Here is a 24,832-nt window from a genome sequence, read left to right as displayed (position 1 = left end):
TTGACAAAATTCAACAGCCCTTCATGCTAAAAACGCTCAATAAATTCGGTATTGAGGGAACGTACCTCAAAATAATAAGAGCTATTTATGACAAACCCACAGCCAATATCATACTGACTGGGCAAAAACTGGAAAAATTCCCTTTGAAAACTGGCACAAGACAGGGATGCCCTCTCTCACCACTCCTATTCAACATAGTGTTGGAAGTTCTGGCTAGGGCAATCAGGCAAGAGAAATAAATCAAGGGTATCCAGTTAGGAAAAGAAGAAGTCAAATTGTCCCTGTTTGCAGATGACATGATTGTATATTTAGAAAACCCCATTGTCTTAGCCCAAAATCTCCTTAAGCTGATAAGAAACTTCAGCAAAGTCTCAGGATACAAAACTAATGTGCAAAAATCACAAGCATTCTTATACACCAGTAACAGACAGAGAGCCAAATCAGGAATGAACTTCCATTCACAATTGCTTCAAAGAGAATAAAATACCTAGGAATCCAACTTACAAGGGATGTCAAGGACCTCTTCAAGGAGAACTACAAACCACTGCTCAGTGAAATCAAAGAGGACACAAACAAATGGAAGAACATACCATGCTCATGGATAGAAAGAATCAATATCGTGAAAATGGCCATACTGCCCAAGGTAATTTATAGATTCAATGCCATCCCCATCAAGCTACCAATGAGTTTCTTCACAGAATTGGAAAAAACTGCTTTAAAGTTCATATGGAACCAAAAAAGAGCCTGCATTACCTAAGTCAAAAGAACAAAGCTGGAGGCATCACGCTACCTGACTTCAAACTATACTACAAGGCTATAGTAACCAAAACAGCATGGTACTGGTACCAAAACAGAGATATAGACCAATGGAACAGAACAGAGTCCTCAGAAATAATACCACACATCTACAGCCATCTGATCTTTGACAAACCTGAGAAAAACAAGAAATGGGGAAAAGATTCCCTATTTAATAAATAGTGCTGGGAAAATTGGCTAGCCATAAGTAGAAAGCTGAAACTGGATCCTTTCCTTACTCCTTATACGAAAATTAATTCAAGATGGATTAGAGACTTAACTGTTAGACCTAATACCATAAAAACCCTAGAAGAAAACCTAGGTAATACCATTCAGGACATAGGCATGGGCAAGGACTTCATGTCTAAAACACCAAAAGCAATGGCAACAAAAGCCAAAATTGACCAATGGGATCTAATTAAACTAAAGAGCTTCTGCACAGCAAAAGAAACTACCATCAGAGTGAACAGGCAACCTACAGAATGGAAGAAAATTTTTGCAATCGACTCATCTGACAAAGGGTTAATATCCAGAACCTACAAAGAACTCAAACAAATTTACAAGAACAAAACAAACAACCCCATCAAAAAGTGGGCAAAGGATATGAACAGACATTTCTCAAAAGAAGACATTCATACAGCCAACAGACACATGAAAAAATGCTTATCATCACTGGCCATCAGCGAAATGCAAATCAAAACCACAATGAGATACCATCTCACACCAGTTAGAATGGCAATCATTAAAAAATCAGGAAACAACAGGTGCTGGAGAGGATGTGGAGAAACAGGAACACTTTTACACTGTTGGTGGGACTGTAAACTAGTTCGACCATTATGGAAAACAGTATGGCGATTCCTCAAGGATCTAGAACTAGAAATACCATTTAACCCAGCCATCCCATTACTGGGTATATACCCAAAGGATTATAAATCATGCTGCTATAAAGACACATGCACACGTATGTTTATTGCAGCACTATTCACAATAGCAAAGACTTGGAATCAACCCAAATGTCCATCAGTGACAGACTGGATTAAGCAAATGTGGCACATATACACCATGGAATATTATGCAGCCATAAAAAAGGATGCGTTTGTGTCCTTTGTAGGGACATGGATGCAGCTGGAAACCATCATTCTCAGCAAACTATCACAAGAACAGAAAACCAAACACCACATGTTATCACTCATAGGTGGGAACTGAACAATGAGATCACCTGGACTTGGGAAGGGGAACATCACACACTGGGGCCTATCATGGAGAGGGGGAGGGGGGAGGGATTGCATTGGGAGTTATACCTGATGTAAGTGACGAGTTGATGGGTGCAGCACACCAACATGGCACAAGTATACATATGTAACAAACCTGCACGTTATGCACATGTACCCTAGAACTTAAAGTATAATAATAAAAAAAACCAAACAGACAACTGACAATCTGTGGCACTGAAGGGAAAATGCTAGGGGGATAAATAACCCAATTTCGCTCTCCTCCCAACTTCCCATGTTCTACCAGTGCCTCCCATTGTCCACAGCCAAAGGGCAAGAGTACCTCTGAGGCAGTCAATACAGATCAACCTCTTTGGAAACGTATAATGTGCAGAAGAGTAGAGGATAGATCTGTAGGTAGAATCAGAGAATATCCATTGCAATCAACCCCACTTAATCCTATTTTTATGCCATACTTGGGAGATGTGAAGATCTGCCTGTCCATAAGTTGAAAGGAAAGCTATAGAAACAAGGTTTGAGGATGAAAAAAAGTCTTGACTTACTTGATTTTCATTGAACATGTGAAAGATTAATTGTAAATACTTACCTTTTTCCATTTTCACAAATGAGAAAAAAGAGCAGAAAAGACAAATTTCAGTAGGTAGGATGTGATTTAAATGTCAATGAAAATTAAATGTTCTTACAAAGTTAAAACCCTAGGACAGGATACTGAAGAATGTGGCATAGTATGAGACCTGATTAATTTTTATTTTGGATAAATTGAGGTAAAATGTAAATAGAATGAAATGTATAGATCATAAGTACACAATTTGGTGAGTTTTGAAAAATATATCATCTGTGTAACCAACACTCCTATCAAGTGTGGAACACTTCCATCACTCCAAAAGTTCCCATCTCTCCCATTCTGGTCAGTCCCCAGCTCCAGCCCCAGGCAAACACTGGTCTGATTTCCGTCACCATAGATTAGTTTTGCCTGACTTTTAGCTTCATATAAATGTAGTCATACAGTAAGTGCACTGTTATGTCTGAATTCTTTGACTTGGAATTATGTTTTCAGATTTATACATGTTAGCAGATTCTTTTATATTGCCAAATGGTACCCCATCATATAACTATACCACAAATTGCCTTTTTATGATTGATACATATTCAAGATATAAATGCTGTATCACATATATATATATGATATGGTGAAATTTTCACTTTCATCTGTGGAAGTCCTTTTCACTTTCATAACAATATCTTTTGATGAGTAGAACTTTTAAACTATTATGAAGTCAATTACCAATTGTTTTTCTTTCAAATTTAGTGCATTCTGCATCCTTTCTATCTATAAACTTTGCTTTTCCCAAGATCACCTATTGTTTTTGAAGAAACTTTATTCTTTTCACTTTTTTTATCTTTGACTTTGATTCATCTAGAATCATTTTTTGTGAATGGTTTGGGATAAGGGTCAAGGTTCGTTTTTTCCCACCTTTTAACAAAATTGATTCATCACCAGCTATTGAAAAGACTATCCTATCACCTACTGAATTGCCCTGCCACCTTTATTAAATGTCAGTTAACAATATATATGTAGGTCTATTTCTAGACACTTCATTCTGTTCCACTGATGTATTGATACTTATGCCAGTACCACCATATTGATATTGTAGCTTTATCCATGGCAATCTACTTTGATAGTCAATCTTTCTTTTATCAGTATTTGTATAGTGCATATATATTTTTCCATCATTTTACTTTTAACCTATGTTTTATATTTAACTTTTTTTATTTTGGGAGATATACAGCATATCATTGGGATTTGCTTTTGTTTTTTTTTTTTTAACTTCTGGAATACATGTTCAGAATGTGCAGGTTTGTTACATAGGTATCTGTGTGCCATGGTGGTTTGCTGGACCTATCAACCTGTCACCTAGGTTTTAAGCTCCACATGCATTAGCTGTTTGTCCTGATGCTCTCCCTCCCCTCGCCCTGGCCCTGACAGGCCTCGGTATGTGTTGTTCCTCTCCCTGTGTCCATGTGTTCTCATTGTTCAGCTCCCACTTATGAATGAGAACATGTGGTGTTTGGCTTTCTGTTCCTGTGTTAGTTTGCTGAAGATGATGTTGTCTAGCTTCATCCATGTCCCTGCAAATGACATGATCTCATTCCTTTTTGTGGCTGCATAGTATTCCATGGTGTATTTGTACCACATTTTATTTATCTAGTCTATCACTGATGGACATTTGGGTTGGTTCCATGTCTTTGCCATTGTGAATAGTGCTGCAATAAACATACATGTGGATGTATCTTTATAATAGAATGATTTCTATTCCTTTGGGTATATACCCAGTAATGGGATTGCTGGGTCAGATGGTATTTCTGGTTCTAGATCCTTGAGGAATCGCCACACTTTCTTCCACAATGGTTGAACTAATTTATATTTCCACCAACAATGTAAAAGTGTTTCTATTCTCCACAGCCTCACCAGCATCTGTTGTTTCTTGACTTTTTAATAATCACCATTCTGATTGGTATGAGATGGTATCTCATTGTGGTTTTGATTTGCATTTCTCTAATGACCAGTGATGATGAGCTTTTCTTCATATGTTTTTTGGCCATATAAATGTCTTCTTTTGAGAAGTGTCTGTTCATATCCTTTGCTCACTTTTTGATGGTTTTTTTTTTTTTTCCTTGTAAACTTGTTTACGTTCTTGTAAATTCTGGATATTAGACGTTTATCAGATGGGTAAATTGCAAAAATTTTCTCCCATTCTGTAGGTTGCCTGTTTGCTCTTATGATAGTTCCCTTGCTATGCAGATGCTTTTTAGTTTAATTAGATCCCATTTGTCAATTTTAGCTTTTGTTGCAATTGCTTTTGGTGATTTCATTATAAAATATTTGTCCATGCCTATGTTCTTAATGGTGTTGCCTAGGTTTTCTTCTAGAGTTTTTATGGTTGGATTTGCTTTTTATATAAACTAAAAAATCTGTCCTTTAATTATCATGTTTAATATATAATTATTGTTGTTGGATTAATAGCTACCATCTTACTAGCTGTGTTTTATTCCATATGTTATTTCTTTTTAATTCTTTGTCTGCCTTCATTGACATTAATTTGACTGTATTTTATTATTCTGTTTTATCTCCACTATTGGCTTATCATGTATACCTGTTTTTAAATTTTTGCCCTAGGTTTTTTTTTTTTGTATACATCTTTAATTTAGAAGACTATCTTCAAATTATGTTATACCACATCACATACAGTGTGAGCACCTTACAAAAGTATATTCTCAATTCCTTTGTCCCTTTCTTTGTGCTATGGTTTTCAAATGTTTTACTTTTTCATGTGCTATAAAAACTCAATGAAGGAGGAGACAAGATGGCTGACTAGACAGTCAGGACTGAGAGAGACCAAAATATCAAGTATATCAACATGCTTTGAACAGATCCTCAGAGAGAAAACACTGAGGGTTGATAGAGAGGTGGTACAGACACCAAGGCTGAAGAGGAAGCTAGGAACCCTGCATGGGGTTGCTGAATGCCAGGGCTAGTTCCCACCCTTGAATGGTCCTAGGGAAGAGGCAAGTGAAGGGATGGTGGGGCAGCCTGCTTTTGCTGCAGATTACTGGGATCCTAGCTACAAGAGATTTCATGACCCCCACAGATATTTGAACTGGCAGGGGAATCTGCCTGGAGAGTAGGCAAAGACAGAGCTTTTGTCTGCATGGAGTCCAGGGGATTTTGCACATGGGGCAGCTGAAGCAGAACACAGCCATAGGTGCCCATCTCCTAAGGCTCCCTATGTTCCTCTGAGTCACTGTAACCCCAGCTGACTACAGGGTCAAGAGAGAGCAGGGCTGACTATCCTATCCTGTGGGACTGGGGCATGTCTGTTCTTTAGGCCCTTCTGCCCGCTAGCCCTTCCCAAGGCCCCTGCCTGGCTGCTCCTGCAGGAGCATATGCACAGCACAACCTCCTCTGCCTAACCTTGGTGCTTTGCTGGCGGCCCCATCTGAATACTTCCCAGTGGCCTAGGAGCACTTCACATCCCCCAGCACAGCTAGTGCTCGACCCCAAGGGGCCACATGGAGGCACAGGCCAGTCACAACGTCCCAGGGCTTTGGCATGCAGCTTGTGAGTGCCGAGTGTAGATCTGAGGCCAGCACTTGAGTGGGAGGAGCCCCCATTCTGAGAACACTGAGAGAGGTGAGACATGCAAGCTCATGGGCCAGCAAAGGAGCAGGGCATACCTCCCTCCACAGGACCGTGTGGGAAGGGTGTGGGAGCCCCACAACGTGGAACATCTAACAACAAAAAAACACAGAAGTGGCACTAGTGATTGGAGGGGACTCTTGCAAGGCCCAGAGCAGGCCTGGTGATGGGGGTCATCTCTCCACCTGCCCACTATAGAGTGCTGCTGCAGGTGTGCTGAAATCCAGAAGAGCCCTTTAGCTAAGAGCCTCTCTGCTGGCCATTACTCTTAAGCGCCATCTACTGGTTTGTAGCACAAATTACAATACCAAAAATATTCTGCCAATATACATTCATTGCTTATAAAACCCAGGGCATGAATCTATCCACAAATAATACCCTATACAGAGCTTTGGCCCTCTGAAAACACCCAGAAATGAAGCCAATTGACTATACTCAACTTAAAAAACAGTTAAAAGAACACCAGCCTTCTCAGATGAGAAAGAATCAGCACAAGAACTCAGGTAATTCAAAAAGTCTGAGTGTCCCTTTACCTCCAAATGAGCACACTAGCTCTCCAGCAATGGTTCTTAACCAGATTGAAATGACTGAAATGAGAGATAGAGGATTCAGAATCTGGATGGCAAGGAAGCTCATCAAGATTCAGGAGAAAGTTGAAACCCAATCTAGGAATCCAGTAAAATGATCCAAGAGCTGAAAGATGTAATAGCCATTTTAAGAAAAAAAAAAACAAACTGAACTGCTGGAATTGAAAAATTCACTACAAGAATTACATAATACAGTTAGAATCATTAACAGTAGGCTAGACCAAGCTGAAGAAAACTCTCAGAGCTTGAAGACCAGTTCTTTGAATAAACTCATACAAAAATAAAGAATTTTTTTTAATGAACAAAACCTTTGAGAAATATGGGATTATGTAAAGATTCCAAATCTATGACCCGTTGATATTCCTGAGAGAGAAGGAGAGAGAGTAAGCAACTTGGAAATGTATTTTAGGATACAGTTCACAAAAATTTCCCAATCTCACTAAGGAGGTTAACACGCAAATTCAAGAAATACAGAAAAGCCCTGCAAGATATTATACAAGATGACCATCCTCATGGCACATAGTCAGCAGAATCACCAAAGTCAACATGAAAGAAAAAATCTTAAAGGCAGCTAGAGACAAGGGTGAAGTCACTTACAAAGGGAACCCCATCCAGCTAGCAGGAAACCTTTCAGCAGAAACCTTACAAGCCAGAAGGGGCCTATTTTCAGCATCCCTAAATAAAGAATTCTAATCAAGAATTTCATATCCCATCAAACTAAGCTTCTATAAGTGAAGGAGAAATAAAATCCTTCTCAAACAAGTAAGTGCCAAGGGAATTTGTTATCACTAGACCAGCCTTACAAGATGATATGCAAATAAAATAATAATGATACCTGCTACCACAAAAACATGCTTAACCATATAGCCCACTGTAAAGCAACTATACAATCAAATCTACAGAGCAACCAGCTAATAACACGATGACAGGATTAAAATCTCACATATCAATACTAACACTGAATGTAAATGGTCTGAACACTCCACTTAAAAGGCACAGAGTGGCAGACTACATAAAAAGACAAGACCCAACTGTTGGCTGTCTTCAACAAACCCATCTCATATTAACATCCACAGGCTCAAAGTAAAGGGATGGAGAAATATCTACCAGACAAACAGAAAACAAAAAGGGCCAGGAATCACAATTCTTATATCAGATGAAACAGACTTTCAGTCAGCAATAATCAAGAAAAAGAAGGGCATTACATAAAAAGTTCAATTAAACAAGAAGTCTTAACTATCCTAAATATATACAAACCCAACATTGGAGCATCCTGTTTCATAAAAGTTCTTCTTGACCTATAAAAAGACTTAGTCACACAATAACAGTAGGAGACTTTAACACCCCACTGACAGTGTTAAGATAATTGAGACAGAAAGCTAACAAAGAAATTCTAGACTTAGACTGGACTCTTGACCAATTGGACCTAATAGAACACCCAGCAACCACAGTATATTCTTCTCATTTGCACATGAAACATATTCTAAGATCAATCACATGCTTTGTCATAAAGCAAGACCCAATAAATTCAAAAACATTGAAATCACCCCAAGCAGATTCTCACATCAAAGTGCAAAAAAATAGAAATAAATACCATTATTTTATTTTATTTTATTTTATTTTATTTTAGGGAGTTGGAGGCTTGCTCTTTTGCCCAGGCTGGAGTGTAGTGGCACGATCTTGGCTCACTGCAACTTCCTCCCCCTAGGTTCGAGCGATTCTCCTGCCTCAGCCTCCCAAGTAGCTGGGATTACAGGCATGTGCTACCACACCTAGCCAATTTTTCTATTTTTAGTAGAGACACCATGCTGGCCAGGGTGGCCTCGAACTCCTGACCTCAAGTGATCCACCTACCTCAGCCTCCCAAAGTGCTGGGATTACCATGCCCAGCCAGTCTCTTTTATAACTAGGAAATATTTCTTTTTATCTCTGGCATTATATCATGTCTTTATGTTGTTAGAGTAATATAGTCAATACCAGTTTTCTTATGTTTACTGTTTACTTAGAATAACTCCCCCTTTTATTTTAAATTTTTGTGAAACTATATTTAAATTCTGTTTCTTATAGATAGTGTATAGTAATACCTTATTTAAAAAATCTAATTTGACAATCTCTGCCTTTTAATTAGAGTGGTTTGACAGTTTGCATTTCATGTACTTGTATATATGTTTGGGTTTGGGTCTATCTTATTAATTGGCCCATCTCATTTTTATTCCTCAGTTACTCCTCTTTTTGAAGGTCAGACACCTTTTATTATTTCATTTTTATTAAAATATTTTCTTAGGTATACCTCATGTTTTGTTTGATTGATCTAGAAGTTACAATATATAATTTCTTGAAATCTATTTTATTTTACTTTTTATTTGATTTTTTTGGAGACAGAGTCTTGCTCTGTCACCCAGGCTGGAGTGCAATGGCATGATCTCAGCTCACTGCAACCTCTACCTCCCATGTTCAAGCGATTCTCCCACCTCAGCCTCCTGAGAAGCTGGGACTAGAGGCGCACACCACCATGTTCAGCTAATTTTTTGTATTTTAGTAGAGACGGGGTTTTACCGTGTTGCCAAGTCTGGTCTCAAACTTCTGAGCTCAGGCAGTCCGCCCACCTTGGCCTTCCAAAGTGCTAGGATTACAGGCGTGAGCCACCGTGTCTGGCCTCTTACAGTCTATTTAAAATTAATAGTATACCTTTTTTTGTTTGTTTTAAATGGGTCAGTTGCCTTTAAAGAAATTAAGAATAGAAAAAATAGTATTTTATATTTATTTGTATATTTACCATTTCTTCTCCTCTTTATTCCTTCCTGTAGATCTGAATTTCCATCTGGCATCATTGTTTTTTATCCCAAAGAACGTCTTTAGCATTTCGTTTCAGTTTTAAGTTGGCTGGCAGTGAATTATTTCAAATTTCATTTGTCTAATCCTGTATTTTTTCCACCACTGTTTGAAGGGCATTCTCACTGAACATAGAATTCTGAGTTGGCTTTTTTTTCTTTAAAGATACTTTCCCATTGTCTTGTAGCCTCTGTTGTCAGCCATAGAATGTAGTTAAACAAGAATATATTGCACTCAGGAGATGGACACCCTAAACACCTGGACTTGATCACTACACATTCTATGTTACACACATATAACAAAATTTCACATGAACTCTATATATTTGCATAAGTTTTCAAAAAGAATTCAGCCATAATTTATACAGCCATGCCTCAGAGATGCAGGTTTAGTTCCAGACCACTGCAATAAAGTGAACCTCTCAATAAAGTAAGTCACAAATTTTTTGGTGGTGTCCAAGTGGATATGAAGGTCTATTAGATGTGAAATAGCATCATGTCTAAAAAAAAAAATCTATGCCCTAATTAGAAATACTTTATTGCTAAAAAATTCAAACGATCATCTAAGCCTTCAGCAATTCATGTTCATTTTGCTTGGTGGAGGATTTTGTCTCAGTGTTAATGGCTGCTGACTGATCAGGGTGGTGGTTGCTGAAGGTAGGGTGGGTTTGACAATGTCTTAAAATTAGACAGCAGTTAAGTTTGTGACATAATTGACTCTTCATGAAAGATTTCTCTGTAGCATGTGATGCTGTTTGATAGCATTTTACCTACAGTAAAACTTTTCAAAATTGGAGTGAGTCCTATTAAATCCTTAGTTTTTAACTAATTTTATGGCATATACTAAATGCTTTGTTGTCATTTCAACAATCTTCACAGCATCTTTAGCAGTAATAAATTTCATGTTAAGGAACCACTTTCTTTGTTCATCCATAAGAAGCAACTCCTCATCCATTCAAGTTTTATTATGGGATGGAAGCAATTCAGTCACATCTTCAGGCTCCACTTCTAATTCTAGTTGCTATTTCCACCACATCTGCAGTTAATTTCTCCAATGAAGTTGTGTAGCCCTCAAAGTTATCCATAAGGAATGAAATCAACTTCTCCTAAACTCCTGCTAATATTGGTATTTTTGCCTCCTCCCATGAATCACTAATGTTTTGAATGGCATCTAGAATGGAAAATGCTTTCCAGAAGGTTTTCAATTTACTTTGCCTAGATCCATCAGAGGAACAGTAATTCTCTAGGCCAGCTATAGCCTTACAAAATCTATTTCTTAAATAACAATACTTGAAAGTTGAAATTACTTCCTGACCCATGGGCTGCAGAATGGTTGTTGTGTTAACAGGCATGAAAACAAGGTTTATCTCCTGTACATCTCCATCAGAGCTCTTGGTTAACTAGATGCATTGTCAATAAGCTGTAATATTTTAAAAGGAATCTTTTTTCTGAGCAGTCAGTCTCAATAATGGGCTTAAAATATTTGGTAAACCATGCTGTAAACAGATGTGGTGTCATCTAGATTTTGTTGTTTTGTTTATAGAGCACAGGCATAATAGATTTAGCATAATTCTTAAGGGCCCTAGGATTTTCAGAATGGTAAATGATCTTTGGCTTCCACTTAAAGTCACCAGCCGCATTCACCCCTAAGAGGACAGTCAGTCTGTCTTTGAAGCTCTGAAGCACGGTATTGACTTCTCTTCTCTAGCTAGGAAAGTCCTAGATGTCATCTTCTTCCAACAGAAGGCTGTTTGTCTACATTGAAAGCTGTTGTTTAGTGTAGCTACCTTCATCAATTATGTTAGCTAGAGCTGGATAACTTGCTGAAGTTTCTGCATCATCGCTTGCTGTTTAACCTTGTACTTTCATGTTATTAATATGGCTTCTTTACTTACACCTCATGAAGCAACCTCTGCTAGCTTCAAACTTTTCTTCTCCAGCTTCCTTACCTGTCTCTGCCCTCAAAGAATTGAAGAGAATTAGGGCCTTCCTCTGGATTAGGCTTTGGCTTAAAGGAATGTTATGGCTGGTTTGACCCAGACCACCAAGCTTTTTCCATATCAGCAATAAGACTGTTTTGTTTTTTTTTTTTTTTAATCATCTGTGTGTTCACTGGAGTAGCACTTTTAGTCTCCTTCAAGAATTTTTTTCTTTGCATTCACAACCTGGTTAACTGACACAAAAGGCCTAGCTTTTGGCCTATCTTAGCTTTTGACATGCCTTCCTCACTAAGCTTAATCATTTTTGGCTTTTGATTTAAAGATAGAGATGTGTGACTCTCCACCTGAATACATGGAGGCCATTGTAGGATTATTAATTGGCCTAATTTCAATATTGTTATGTCTCAGGGAATAGGAAGGCCCAAGGAAAGGGAGAGAGATGGGGGAATGGGTGGTGGTGTAGTAGTCAGAACACACAGCACTTAAGTTCACCATTTTATATGGGTGCAGTTCATGGTGGCCCAAAACAATTACAACAGTAACATCAAAGATCACTCATAATAGATATCATAATAATGAAAAAGTTTTCAGTGTTGTGAGATTACCAAAATATGACACAGAGACACAAAGTGAGCGCATGTTGGAAAAATGGTGCTGATAGACTTGCTCAACACAAACCGTTGTTTAAAAAAACAACAACAACAAAAAAAAAAACAAAAAACAAAAAAACACAGTATCTGTGAAGCACAATAAAGCAAAGCACAATTACCCAAGGTATGCCTATATCATTGTTTCCTATACAGATATTCTTCAATTTACATTAGGGTTACCTCTCAATAAACCAATTTTAAGCTGAAAATATCATAAATCAAAGGTGTATTTTCAACTTGTGATATTTTCAGCTCATGATGGATTTATTTGGGTATAACTTCATTGTAAGTCAAGGAGGGTGTTGAATATGTATCACTTTTACACCATTGTAAAACTGGAAAATCATAATTCAAACCATCATAAGTAGGAGACCATCTGTATGTAATGTGTCTTTTTCTCTCTGGCTGTCTTCAGCAATTTGACTATGGTGTGCCTAGATTTGGTTATCTTAATATTTATCCTGCTTGGAGTTTGCTGAACTTCTTGGATCCATAGCTTAGTAGGGGTTTTGCACCAAAATTTGAGAAAATTTCAGCCATTATTTCTTCACATAGTTTTTCCATACCACTCTTTCATGTTTTTTAGAATTCCAATTATACGTATGTTGGATTCTAGATATGTCCCCACATGTCACTGGATATTTGTCCACTTTTTTCCTCTCTGTCTTTCAGTTTGGACAATTTGTATTTGTTTTCAAGTTCACTGATTATTTCTTTTGCAAGCTTTAACTCTTTTTTTCTTTTTAAAATTTTCAATTATAAATTGACAAATTATAGTTGTATATATTTATGGCATACAAAATGATGTTATGATTTATGAATATAGTATGGAATAATTAAATCTTCACATTACATACAGATGGTCTCCTACTTACAATGGTTTGAATTATGATTTTCCAGTTTTACAATGGTGTAAAAGTGATACATATTCAACACCCTCCTTGACTTACAATGAAGTTATACCCAAATAAATCCATCATGAGCTGAAAATATCACAAGTTGAAAATACACCTCTGATTTATGATATTTTCAGCTTAAAATTGGTTTATTGAGAGGTAACCCTAATGTAAATTGAAGAATATCTGTATAGGAAACAATGATATAGGCATACCTTGGGTAACTGTGCTTTGCTTTATTGTGCTTCACAGATACTGTGTTTTCTGTTTTTTGTTTTGTTTTTTTTTTAAACAAATTAAAGGTTTGTGTTGAGCAAGTCTATCAGCACCATTTTTCCAACATGTGCTCACTTTGTGTCTCTGTGTCATCTGGTAAATCTTTCAGTTATTGTAGTTTTATCTCTAGAATTTTCATTTGGTTCTTTTTAGTTTTTTTCTTTTTTGAGATTTCTTATCTGTTTTCTCATGATCTCTTATATTTTCATTTTTGTGTTTGAATATATATTCAAAGTCCTTCTCTGTTAATTCCAACATGTGCGTTATCTTGGAGTCTGCTGAATTTTATATGTATTCATGGATCACATTTTCCTGCTTCTCTGAATGCCTTATGTTTTTATGATATGTAGAACATTGTAAAAGATATGTTTTAGGGAGTCTGTATTATATTCTTTTATTTATTATTTATTTATTTTGAGATGGAGTCTTGGTCTGTCACCTAGGCTGGAGTACAGTGGCACAATCTCAGCTCACTGCAACCTCCACCTCCTGGGTTCGAGCAATTCTCTTGCCTCAGCGTCTTGAGTAGCTGGGACTACAGGCATGCACCACTACACCAGCTAATTTTTGTATTTTGAGTAGAGATGGGTTTTCACCATATTGGCCAGGTTGGTCTCAAACTCTTGACCTCAGGTGATCCACCCTCCTTGGCCTCCCAAAATGCTAAGATTACAGGTATGAACCGCTGCATCCGTCCTGTATTATGTTCTTTTAAACATTATATTGAATTTTGTTCTTTCTGGCAATTAAATTGCTGGGAGATCATTTTGCTTCTTTCAGGCTTGCTCTGATTTTGTATAGGGGCAGGTCTGTTTTCATTTTATCCCCAGTGCTATGTCATGACCTTTACTCTTGAATATGGTACTTATGCCTAAGATACAGCCTTTCTGGAGTCACTGTTGAATGCCTAAGGTATTCCATGAAATCTTTCCACTCTGGATTAGTTGGAATTCTAATATATCCCAGAAGTGTATGTCCTCTGGCGTCTCAGCCCACAGTAGTGCTCTCTTGCGTCTTTCTTAGTCTCATCTTTTGACTGGTAGCCAAACCCTCATCCAAGGACTGGGAAACCACTGTGTAGACTGTTGAGGTTCTCTATGTAGCTTTCTTTTCCCTGGTGTCCTGACCCACAAATTTCAGCAGCCCCAAGCAACAATCTTCCCTCTTCAGCTCAAGACTGTCATACTGTTCTAAATGCCACCTCCCTAGGCTGTAGTCCAGCAAGTACCTCTATGCAGCAAGCCAGAGCTCAACATAGGCTCACTTCATGTATTGATCTTTCAAATATCCTACATAGTTGTTCTATGTGTTGTCCAAATGCATGAAAACAGCTCATATCCTTTATCCAGTTTTATAGTCATTTACAGTGAAAGGGCAAGTTCAGAACCAATTACTTCATCATGACCAGAAACGGAGTGAATTTTTTGTTTTTGTTTTTTTTTTTTGTTTTTGTTTTTTTGAGACCGAATCTCACTCTGTCACCCAGGGTCAAGTGTAGTGATGCGATCTCTGCTCACTGAAACCTCTGCCTCCCAGGTTCAAGCGATTCTCCTTCCTCAGCCTCCCGGGTTGCTGGGACTACAGGCACATGCCACCACACCTGGCTAATTTTTTTTGTTGTTTTTTTTTAGTAGAGACAGCATTTCACCATGTTGCCCAGGGTGATCTCGAACTCCTGAGCTCAGGCAATCTGCCTGCCTCGACTTCCCAAAATGTTAGGATTACAGACATGACCCACTGCACCGGCCAAATGAGTATTTTTAATGTAATGTAAGAAATATATGAATTTATTTTAGCCATTGTTTTTCTAGTCTAAATACTCTTAGACTCTCTTATTTCAACACGTCTATATAAATTAGTGTCCAGTTACTTGAAAATTTACAATCCTTATACTTGTACTATTGCTCCAAACTCTGTGCAGAATAACCTTCTTACTTTAGGTGTGCCTTGACATCTTTATGATCTTCTTCTCTCATCAGCTTACAAAGAGCCCTGTTTTGTGTATTCCCGAGTTGGGGGTAACCGAACACCTTTGAAGCAACCTGTGGATTACCGTGACAATACTTTGATGTTTGAAGCAAGGTTTGAGAGTGGTAATCTACAGAAGGTCGTCAAAGTGTAGGTTCTAATTATTTTTATTTAAGGAGCTAGACCATCAACTATTTATTATTTTCTGTATCAAGTACATTAAAGTTCTTAGTATCTATTATGAAACTGTAATTCCTTGAAGTATAGATACTATTAATAATTAGAAATTATTGTGGAGGAGGGGAGTATAAAAGATTCTGAGTTCAAATAATTTTGAGAACTATGAGGTGTAAAGTTAAGAAGGCTTCTGTACTGTACATTTTCAGTATGGTAATATAAATTGTCACACACACAGTGCTTCTCAAACTTTGTATTGAAGTAGTTCTTGGGATGAGTGTTCCATAGAATATCCCAAGGGCATTATTTTATTTAAAAATTTATGGAAATCTTTAAACATACACTTAAGTACAGAAAATAGTACAATTCTGCGTTCACTGCCACATACCTATCACCTAGACTCGACAGCTATCAAGGTTTTGCAACATTTATTTTACCTATTCCTAGGTGATTATTTACAACTGTACACATACACATTACATGCTGAGTGCAGAGTGCTGATAGAATAGAAAGTTACTTGATAGAGAAAAATAGTCATGACTAACCTGGTAATATTGTTATGTATATAAATAATATTCCAGTGAAATTATTATTTTTGCCTTTATATAAGTATCTCCAATGACTAAGTAGAGGGATGTAAATAGTTATCAAATGCAGTTCTTGTTCTCAAATAGTTCAAATTATGTAATCTATGTGATCATATTAATTTATCTGTGTTTAAATCTCTCAGTGATAGTTATTTTATATTCCTAGTTTTAGACTGTAATAGATACATATGTGTGAAGTGAAAAAAGAAATGCTGGACTTTGCTTCAGTTTTGGTAACTCTTTAATCATTTCTTATATAGAAAATATAATTAGGTTGAAATATATAAACTTTTATCAAACACCTGTTTTTGTGTGCTCTCTTGAATTACCAAGGAATACAAAGGATTTAGAATTAGCATAGAAGCAGTTTCTCATCCAATAAAAGGGAAAATTTCAAAACTTTTATCTTTTACATTGTTTCCTAACAAAGCCTTCTGTGAATGAGTAAAAATAAAATAATTTTCCTTATTTAACTCAAAATTTTACATTCGTTTTTTATAAAATGTCATTTTTACATCCTTATGTGCTTTTTTCCCTTTCTTTCTTGTGTATTAGGGCAGAATATGAATACCAATTGACTGTACGCCCTGACCTCTTCACAAATAAACACACCCAGTGGTACTATTTCCAAGTCACTAATATGCGAGCAGGAATAGTCTACAGATTCACTATTGTCAACTTCACCAAACCTGCTAGTCTTTACAGTCGGGGTATGCGCCCACTGTTCTATTCTGAAAAAGAGGCCAAGGCTCATCATATTGGCTGGCAGAGAATAGGAGACCAAATCAAGTATTACAGGAACAACCCAGGCCAAGATGGGCGCCATTATTTCTCTCTTACATGGACATTTCAATTTCCACACAACAAAGATACCTGCTACTTTGCTCATTGCTATCCATACACTTATACCAACCTGCAAGAATACCTTTCTGGCATCAATAATGATCCAGTACGGTCAAAGTTTTGTAAAATACGTGTTTTGTGCCACACGCTTGCTAGGAACATGGTGTATATTTTAACAATCACTACCCCCTTGAAGAACTCTGACTCAAGAAAGCGGAAGGCTGTGATTCTGACTGCAAGGGTCCATCCAGGGGAAACCAACAGCTCTTGGATCATGAAAGGCTTCCTAGATTATATTTTAGGAAACTCAAGTGATGCACAGTTGCTTCGGGACACTTTTGTCTTCAAGGTGGTACCCATGCTCAATCCAGATGGTGTGATTGTGGGAAATTATCGCTGTTCCTTAGCTGGACGGGATTTAAACCGTAATTATACGTCTCTCCTGAAGGAATCTTTTCCTTCTGTATGGTATACCCGGAACATGGTTCATAGGTAAAATAAGCCTCAAATTACCTCTCTGCTTATTTAGTAAACTTAGTAGTAAGAATTTTGCTCCCACAATCTCACTCATTTTACTGTAACTTCCCAAGATAGTCTAACTACTATATAACTACTTTATTTTTTCCCCGTTATTCACAACTGTAATTCTATATCCTTCTGGCATTATGCCACTGGATTCACTAACCTCCCCTTAAATAATGAAACAGATTCTAGAATGTTTTGATGACTCGATGAAACTAATCAGTTTTCATATCCCAAATTTGGCTTCTTGCTAAAGATAATAGTAGCACTGATGTTTAAAATAATTTTATATTTTTTATAAATATATGTATATTTTATATACATGAAATATATACACATAAAGGGAGCTGATGATATGTCTAATAGAGTATCTATGACATCTGCTTAATGCTGTCTGAGATTAAGGGTCTCTGGTCTGAGACATGATGGATTACAGGTCAATGCCCGTTGGCGTCTCTCTCTGGAAACTCTTTTAAATATCAGTTAGTCTCTGATTGTCTTGTAAGAAGGTTAAGGCAGAAGTCTGTTCAGCAAGTTTCTAAAAGACTTCCAAGAAAGAGAAATATCTTAATCCAGTTAATCATACGCAGGTAAGTAGGATAAGAAGTCAGTCACATATGTGTGGAAAGGTGAGCAGCTATAAATATATATAAGATTAAGTATATTTAAAGCATATTAGAATAAGAGAGAGTAGATATTTATGTAAAATACTTAGTATAAGATAAGTAGAATATCTTTTTACCCATAACGATACCTATGGGTAAAATCTTATACTAAGTATTTCTGTTTACCTGTGGGTAAAAAGAAAATCCAAACTGTTTCTAAAGTTATTTAAATTAATGTAAGATGAGAGACCCTAATATCCTGTTTCACTTCAGAAGTAATACCATCTCTTTGGAAATTAATTTGTTAGAAGTAGAGTTCCTTTTGACTTGCTTATAAGAAAATGAAAGACTGAAGAATTTGTGGCTTAAAAATGTGCAGCATCTTTCATATTTAAGAACTTAACTTGATATTCATGCCTTATAATCTAGTTTTCTAAAAACTTGTAACTATCATTTAGTGGCTTTATATCAATCTTCTGTTATCAATGAGAACTTATTGGGTAGCAAATGAGAAAAGGGCAATAAATTAACACATAATACATTTTAGTTTGTAATTTCACTATAGTTTGAAGCAGTATGGTTTCTAATAGAAGCAAAATGCTTTGAATGTTTATATTTTAGGTTTTAATATTTTTGTTATAAATGTACTGTATTTAATAATATTATAAATACTATTGCTAACATTTTGATGTTTATCCTTCCAGATACAGGAAATAGTATATGTAATTTTGATTAGTTAAGTAATAATCCTACCACTTTAACACCACACTGTCTTACTTTTGAAAGCCTCTTCTATTAATGTTAGTCATTTTATCAATCAGTTTGAGGGACTTATTTTTTGTTTTGTTATTTTTATACTGAGTGTTAAATTATATAGACCAAAGGTTGTGCTCTTCAGGAATGTGTAATATATTTTTTCAGATATTTTTTAGAAATTTATCAGAAAAAGTCAATTCAAACTTTGGTACCATTTTTCTCAAGATAATAACTTAATCACCACACTACTCAAGGGTTAAATATTAATTGGCTTCAGCACCAAGTCATCAAGCACTCAATTTTTAACAAATATTTGGGTACTTATTATGTGCATAGCACTGTTCTAGATGATTTGAAGCATTCCCCATTCTTAACAAGCTTGAATATGAAAAATATAAAAACTTTTCTAGACAAGGGCCAAGCAAACAGTACCAATATCTTTAAGTGGTACCGTAGTTCAAAAAGAGAAAGTTCTGTGGCCTTGACAAATTGAAAGGAAGTGAGACATGAGGTCAGTACTGAAGGATGGCAGGTAGTATTTACATTTACAAAGATAAAGAAAGAAGGTATTACAGTCAGAAAGAAAATATGTGAAATAAAGCAGAGAGATCTTGTTGAAGAAAGTCTTGGGAGTAAGGTAAATTTTGTCCTTATAATGGAAGGCTACTGCATTCAGACTTTTTTTTTTTTTTTTTTTTTTTTTTTTTTACGGAGTCTCACTCTGTTGCCCAGGCTGGAGTGCAGTAATGCTGTCTCCGCTCACTGCAACCTCTGCCTCCTGGGTTCAAGCAATTCTCCTGCCTCAGCCTCTCGAGTAGCTGGGATTACAGGCATGGGCCGTCACACTCAGCTAATTTTTGTGTTTTTAATAGAAATGGGGTTTTGCCACATTGGCCAGGCAGGTCCCGAACCCCTGACCTCAGGTGATTCGCCTGCATCGGTCTCCAAAAGCATCAGGATTACAGGCATGAGCAACTGCACTTGGCCTGCATTCAGATCTTGATATAGTTAATAAATTATTGTAGATTTTAAAAATTGTATATTAATAATATGTGATATAGATAAGAGAAACTAGGATATAAGAAATTGTATTTATTTGGATATTACAGTTATAAATCCATAGTTGTACCAATAGAAGAAAAATGCAGAGATAAAAGTTAGTAACTCATCTTTCTTCCTGGCAGACTGATGGAGAAACGAGAGGTTATTTTATACTGTGATCTTCATGGCCATAGTAGGAAAGAGAACATCTTCATGTATGGCTGTGATGGTAGTGACAGATCTAAGACATTATACTTACAGCAACGAATCTTCCCACTTATGCTAAGCAAAAATTGTCCAGATAAAGTAAGCACCTTTTAAGGTATTAACCTCCTTTACCAAATGTTGCCCATGTCGAATAGCAGAATGGTCCACATGGGTAATACTGTTCCAAACTGCTTTTTTTTATTTAGTTTGACCAGTTTATACAATTGACAATAAGAAAGCAACTATATAGAACTATTTAGTGAGCAATAATTTGAAAATATGGGGGAAAAAGGCAAAAATGCCCCCAAACCTACCACCATAATACCACTGCTCTTTTACCTTTTGAAAGCTTCCTCTATTAGTCATTTTTATCAATCAATTTTAGAGTCTTGTTTATTGTTTTAATAGTCATTGAGTGCCTAAATTATACAGATTAAACACTGTATTCTTAAGAAATGTGTAACAGTTTCTTCAAAGTATTTATTAGAATTTTGCCAGGAAAAAACTTAATCCAATAACCAATATTTTAAAACTATATAGAAACTAGAATGAGAAAAGAATAAAGTATATTATTATTTTCACAAACTATGGAAATATTGGAGACTGATTTACCAAGATGTGAAAATTATATTTTAATCATTCTTTAGGGAAAAGATGGTAACATAGCCAAGAAAATTCCTACAGACTTTCCCTTAAGTTCTCAACCAACCAATTCAATTATAAAGGACTTACTGAGAAGAACTAATTGTCTTTTGGGGATAATTGGGGCCCAAAGACAAAAAGGAAAGGATGATCTGATAAAAATAGCTATTTAAAGAAAGAACAGGGTTTGTTCCCCAAAGAGGATTCATTTCGTCAGAAAGAAAGACGGGAAAACCCAACCCCATAGCTGAAGCTATTCCTATGTAAATTGATACTGTCAATACTCTTAGGTATAGTTCATTACTCCTATAAAATAATTCTGTGTTACTAAGATATTTTAATGTTCGTCTGTTGACATTCTCCTTAGGGTTTTAGATCTCTAACCTGTTGTGCCTTAGATGAAATGGACCAATTTCTTGAACAACTCAAACCACCACTCTGCAGTTTAAACAGGTCTTCCACATCACCTAAAGGTTGCTTAAAACATAGAGGCATCTATTTCTAGGTTTTCTGTTAAATGTTTCTTATGAAAATATTTTTGGGCTGGGCACGGTGGCTCACGCCTGTAATCCCAGCACTTTGGGAGGCTGAGGCAGGCGGAACACAAGGTCAGGAGATCGAGACCATCCTGGCTAACATGGTGAAACCTCATCTCTACTAAAAATACAAAAAATTAGCTGGGCTTCGTGGTGGACACCTGTAGTCCCAGCTACTCAGGAGGCTGAGGAAGGAGAATGGGGTGAACCCAGGAGGCGGAGCTTCAGTGAGCCAAGATGTCGCCACTGCACTCCAGCCTGGACTACAGAGCGAGGCTGTCTCAAAAAAAAAAAAAAAAAAAGAATCTTTTTGTGCAAATCCACAATTATAGTTGGAGATTTTAAATACCTCTTACATTAATCTGGAACTGGTAGACAGACAGTAGGCAAGGATCAACCAACTGGATTTGACATTTATATAAACAGCAGAATACACATGATATTCAAATGCACATGGAACAGCACCAACATAAGTCACATTCTGGTTTAAAACAACTACTAACAAATTTAAAATAATTAATATCATACAAGCATGTCTTTAAGCATAATGGAATTAGAGTAAATCAATAAAAGAGGAAAATCTACAAACGTAGATATTAAACCACATTTCTAAATAATCCTTAGGCCCAAGAGGAACTCTTAAGGAACATTAGAATATAGTTTGACCTGAAAGAAAACGAAAATATGTAACATGAAATTTTATGAAATTCAGCTAAATAGTAGCACTTAGAAGAAAATGTACAGCAAGAAAAGCTTATATTAGAAACAAATAGGCTGGGTACAGTGGCTCATGCCTGTAATCCCAGCACTTTGAGAGGCCAAGGTGGGCAGATCACTTGAGGTCAGGGATTCAAGACCAACTTGGCCAACATGGTAAAACCTCATCTCTACTAAAAATACAAAAATTAGCCAAGCATGGTGGTGTGCACCTGTAATCCCAGCTACTTGGGAGGCTGAGGCAGAAGAACTGTTTGAGCCCAGGAGGCAGAGGTTGTACTGAGCCAAGGTCGTATCACTGCACTCCAGCCTAGGCAACAGAGTGAGACTCCATCTCAAAAAAGAAAAGAACAAAGACCTTGAATTAGTAATCTAAGTTTCCACATTAAGAATAGAAAAAGAAGAGTAAAATAAACCAAGCAGAAGGAAGCAGATAATAAAGATGAGCAGGTCAATGAAATTGGAAAATGAGAAACAATGAAAAAAATCAGTTAAGCAATATTTGTGCTTGGAAAAGATTGGTAAAACTGATGAAACTTTACCAAGATTGATGAAAAAGTAGGAGGAAGAGAAAGAGGAGGAAGGGGAGGCAATGATGGCACAACTTACCAATATCAAGAATGAAAGAGAGGTATCACTACAGACCCTGCAGGCATTAAAAGGACAATAAGGGGAAATTCAATTCTGTGCACATAAATTTAACAACTTAGATGAAATGAACCCATTCCTTGAAGACTACGAACTACCAGAAGGCACCCAAGGTGAAATAATCTGAATAGTCCTGAAAAGCATTCCAAAAAGAAACTCCAGAAAACAAATATCCAGATCCAGTTGGATTCACTGAAGCATTCTACCAAAAATTTAAAGTCAGTCTTTCCCAGGATTACCATACCAACACAAGACAAAGATAGTACAGGAAAAGAAAACTACAGACTAATATCCCTCATGAACATAGATGCAAAAATCCTCACCAAAATATTAGCATATTAAATCCAGCAATATATAAAAAGACTGATATACCATGACCAGATGGGGTTTATCCCAAAATGTAAGGCTGGCTTCATATTTGAAAATTAATCATTGTAATCCACTATGTTAACAGTTGAAAGAAGAAAAACTGTGATCTCATCAATTGATATAAAAAGAGTTTTTAACACAATTCAGCATCTAGTTATGAAAAAAAAAAAAATTCAGCAAATAAGGAATTAAAGTGTACTTCCTTAACCTGATAAAGGACATCTACAAAAAACTCTATAGCTAACAACATAGTTGATGAAAGACTGAATGTTTTCTGCCCAAAGTCAGGAAGAAGACAAGAATGTCCACTCTTCCTCACTTCATGCAGCGTTGTACTGGAGGTTCTAACCAGTTCAAAAAGGCAAAAGAAAGGAGAAGGCAGACAGATTGGAAAGAAGTAATGATGGTGGCACAATTATCTACACAGAAAATCCAAAGTGATCCACACATACACACACACACACCACCCACACCCACCTATACACACACACACACACACACACACACAAAACTAGAACAAGGGAGTTTGAGCAAGGTCATAAGATACAAAATCAACCCACAAAAAACAACTGCATTTCTGTATACTCACAATGAAAACATTGGAAACCAAAGTTAAAAACAATACCATATTTATCATAGCTTTAAAATAAATACTTAGTTATAAATCTAACAAAATGTATAGATTCTATATGCTGAAACCTTAAAAATGCTGATGAAATAAATCAAAGGCCCAAAGAAATGGAGACATGTGTTGTATTATGGATTGGAAGACTAAACATAGTAAGATATCAACTCCCCAAGTTGATCTGTAGATTTAACAGAGTTTCAGACAAAAATCACAGCATAATTGTTTATAGATATAAACAGGCTGATTCTAAGATGGATAAGGAAATATAAAGGAACTAGAATAGGCAAAACACTTTTAAAAAATGAAGTTGAAGGAATCACACTATCAAATTTTACAACAGTATAAAACTACAGTAATAAAAATAGTATGTTAATAGGAACTGTGTAAACACCAAGAGCAGTGGTACAGAATAGCAAGTCTAGTAATAGACCCATATACATACGGCCTTTTGACAAAGGTACACAGGAAATTTAATGGAGAAAGAAACTTTTCAATAAATAAGTGTTGGAACAATTGAACATCCATATAAAAAACAAAAAACTTTCACTTAACCCTCAAACCTTAAATGTAAAACTGTAAAACTTTTAGAAGAAAACATAGAAGAAAATTTTTATGACATGGAATTAGACAAACATTCCTTAGAAAATACCAAAAGCATTATCCATTGGATTGTAATGAATCGATAAGTTGGACATCATCAAAATTAATCCTTTTGCTCTCTGAAAGATCCTGTTAAGCAAATACAAAGATAAGCTCCAGATAGGAGAAATTATTTTCAATCATATATCTCACAAAGAACTTTTATCCAGAATCACTCAGTAGTAATAAAACAAACAACCAAATAATCTTAAATACACACATTTCCAAAAATGATATGTGAAGGCAAATAAGTACATGAAAAGGTGTTTGACATCAGTAGCCCTCAGGGAACTGCAAAGTAACTGAGGAAATACAGTTACATACCTGTTAGCATTGCTAAAATAAAAATACTGACAATCCCAAGTTCTAACAAGAATTTGGAAAAACTGGAACTCTCATACTGTACATTTTTGTTGGAGATGCAAAATGGTAAATCACTTTGAAAAGTAGTTTGTCAATTTCTTATAAAGAAAATTATACACTTATATCATCCAGCAATCCCATTCCTAGGTATTTACCCTAGAGAAATGAAAATGTACATT

The 24,832-nt window shown here is 36.3% G+C and overlaps 1 protein-coding gene across 6 annotated transcripts in view; it reads left to right on the top strand.

The window, feature by feature from the left end:
- Positions 1–24,832, top strand: part of AGBL3 (ATP/GTP binding protein like 3) — a 149,565-nt gene that overhangs the window by 37,006 nt on the left and 87,727 nt on the right. Inside the window, exons 6-8 of one of the 6 annotated variants that reach the window (XM_030933093.1) lie at positions 15,385–15,523; positions 16,693–17,472; positions 20,048–20,210. The exons of the other annotated variants lie outside the window; for them this stretch is intronic. Coding sequence (XP_030788953.1) covers positions 15,385–15,523; positions 16,693–17,472; positions 20,048–20,210 — 1,082 coding nt within the window. The remainder of the gene's footprint in view (positions 1–15,384; positions 15,524–16,692; positions 17,473–20,047; positions 20,211–24,832) is intronic. 6 annotated transcript variants of the gene reach the window in all.

The sequence above is a fragment of the Rhinopithecus roxellana genome, chromosome 6, assembly GCF_007565055.1.
Source record: "Rhinopithecus roxellana isolate Shanxi Qingling chromosome 6, ASM756505v1, whole genome shotgun sequence".
Lineage (NCBI taxonomy): Eukaryota > Metazoa > Chordata > Mammalia > Primates > Cercopithecidae > Rhinopithecus > Rhinopithecus roxellana.
This window is presented reverse-complemented; position numbering and strand designations above follow the sequence as displayed.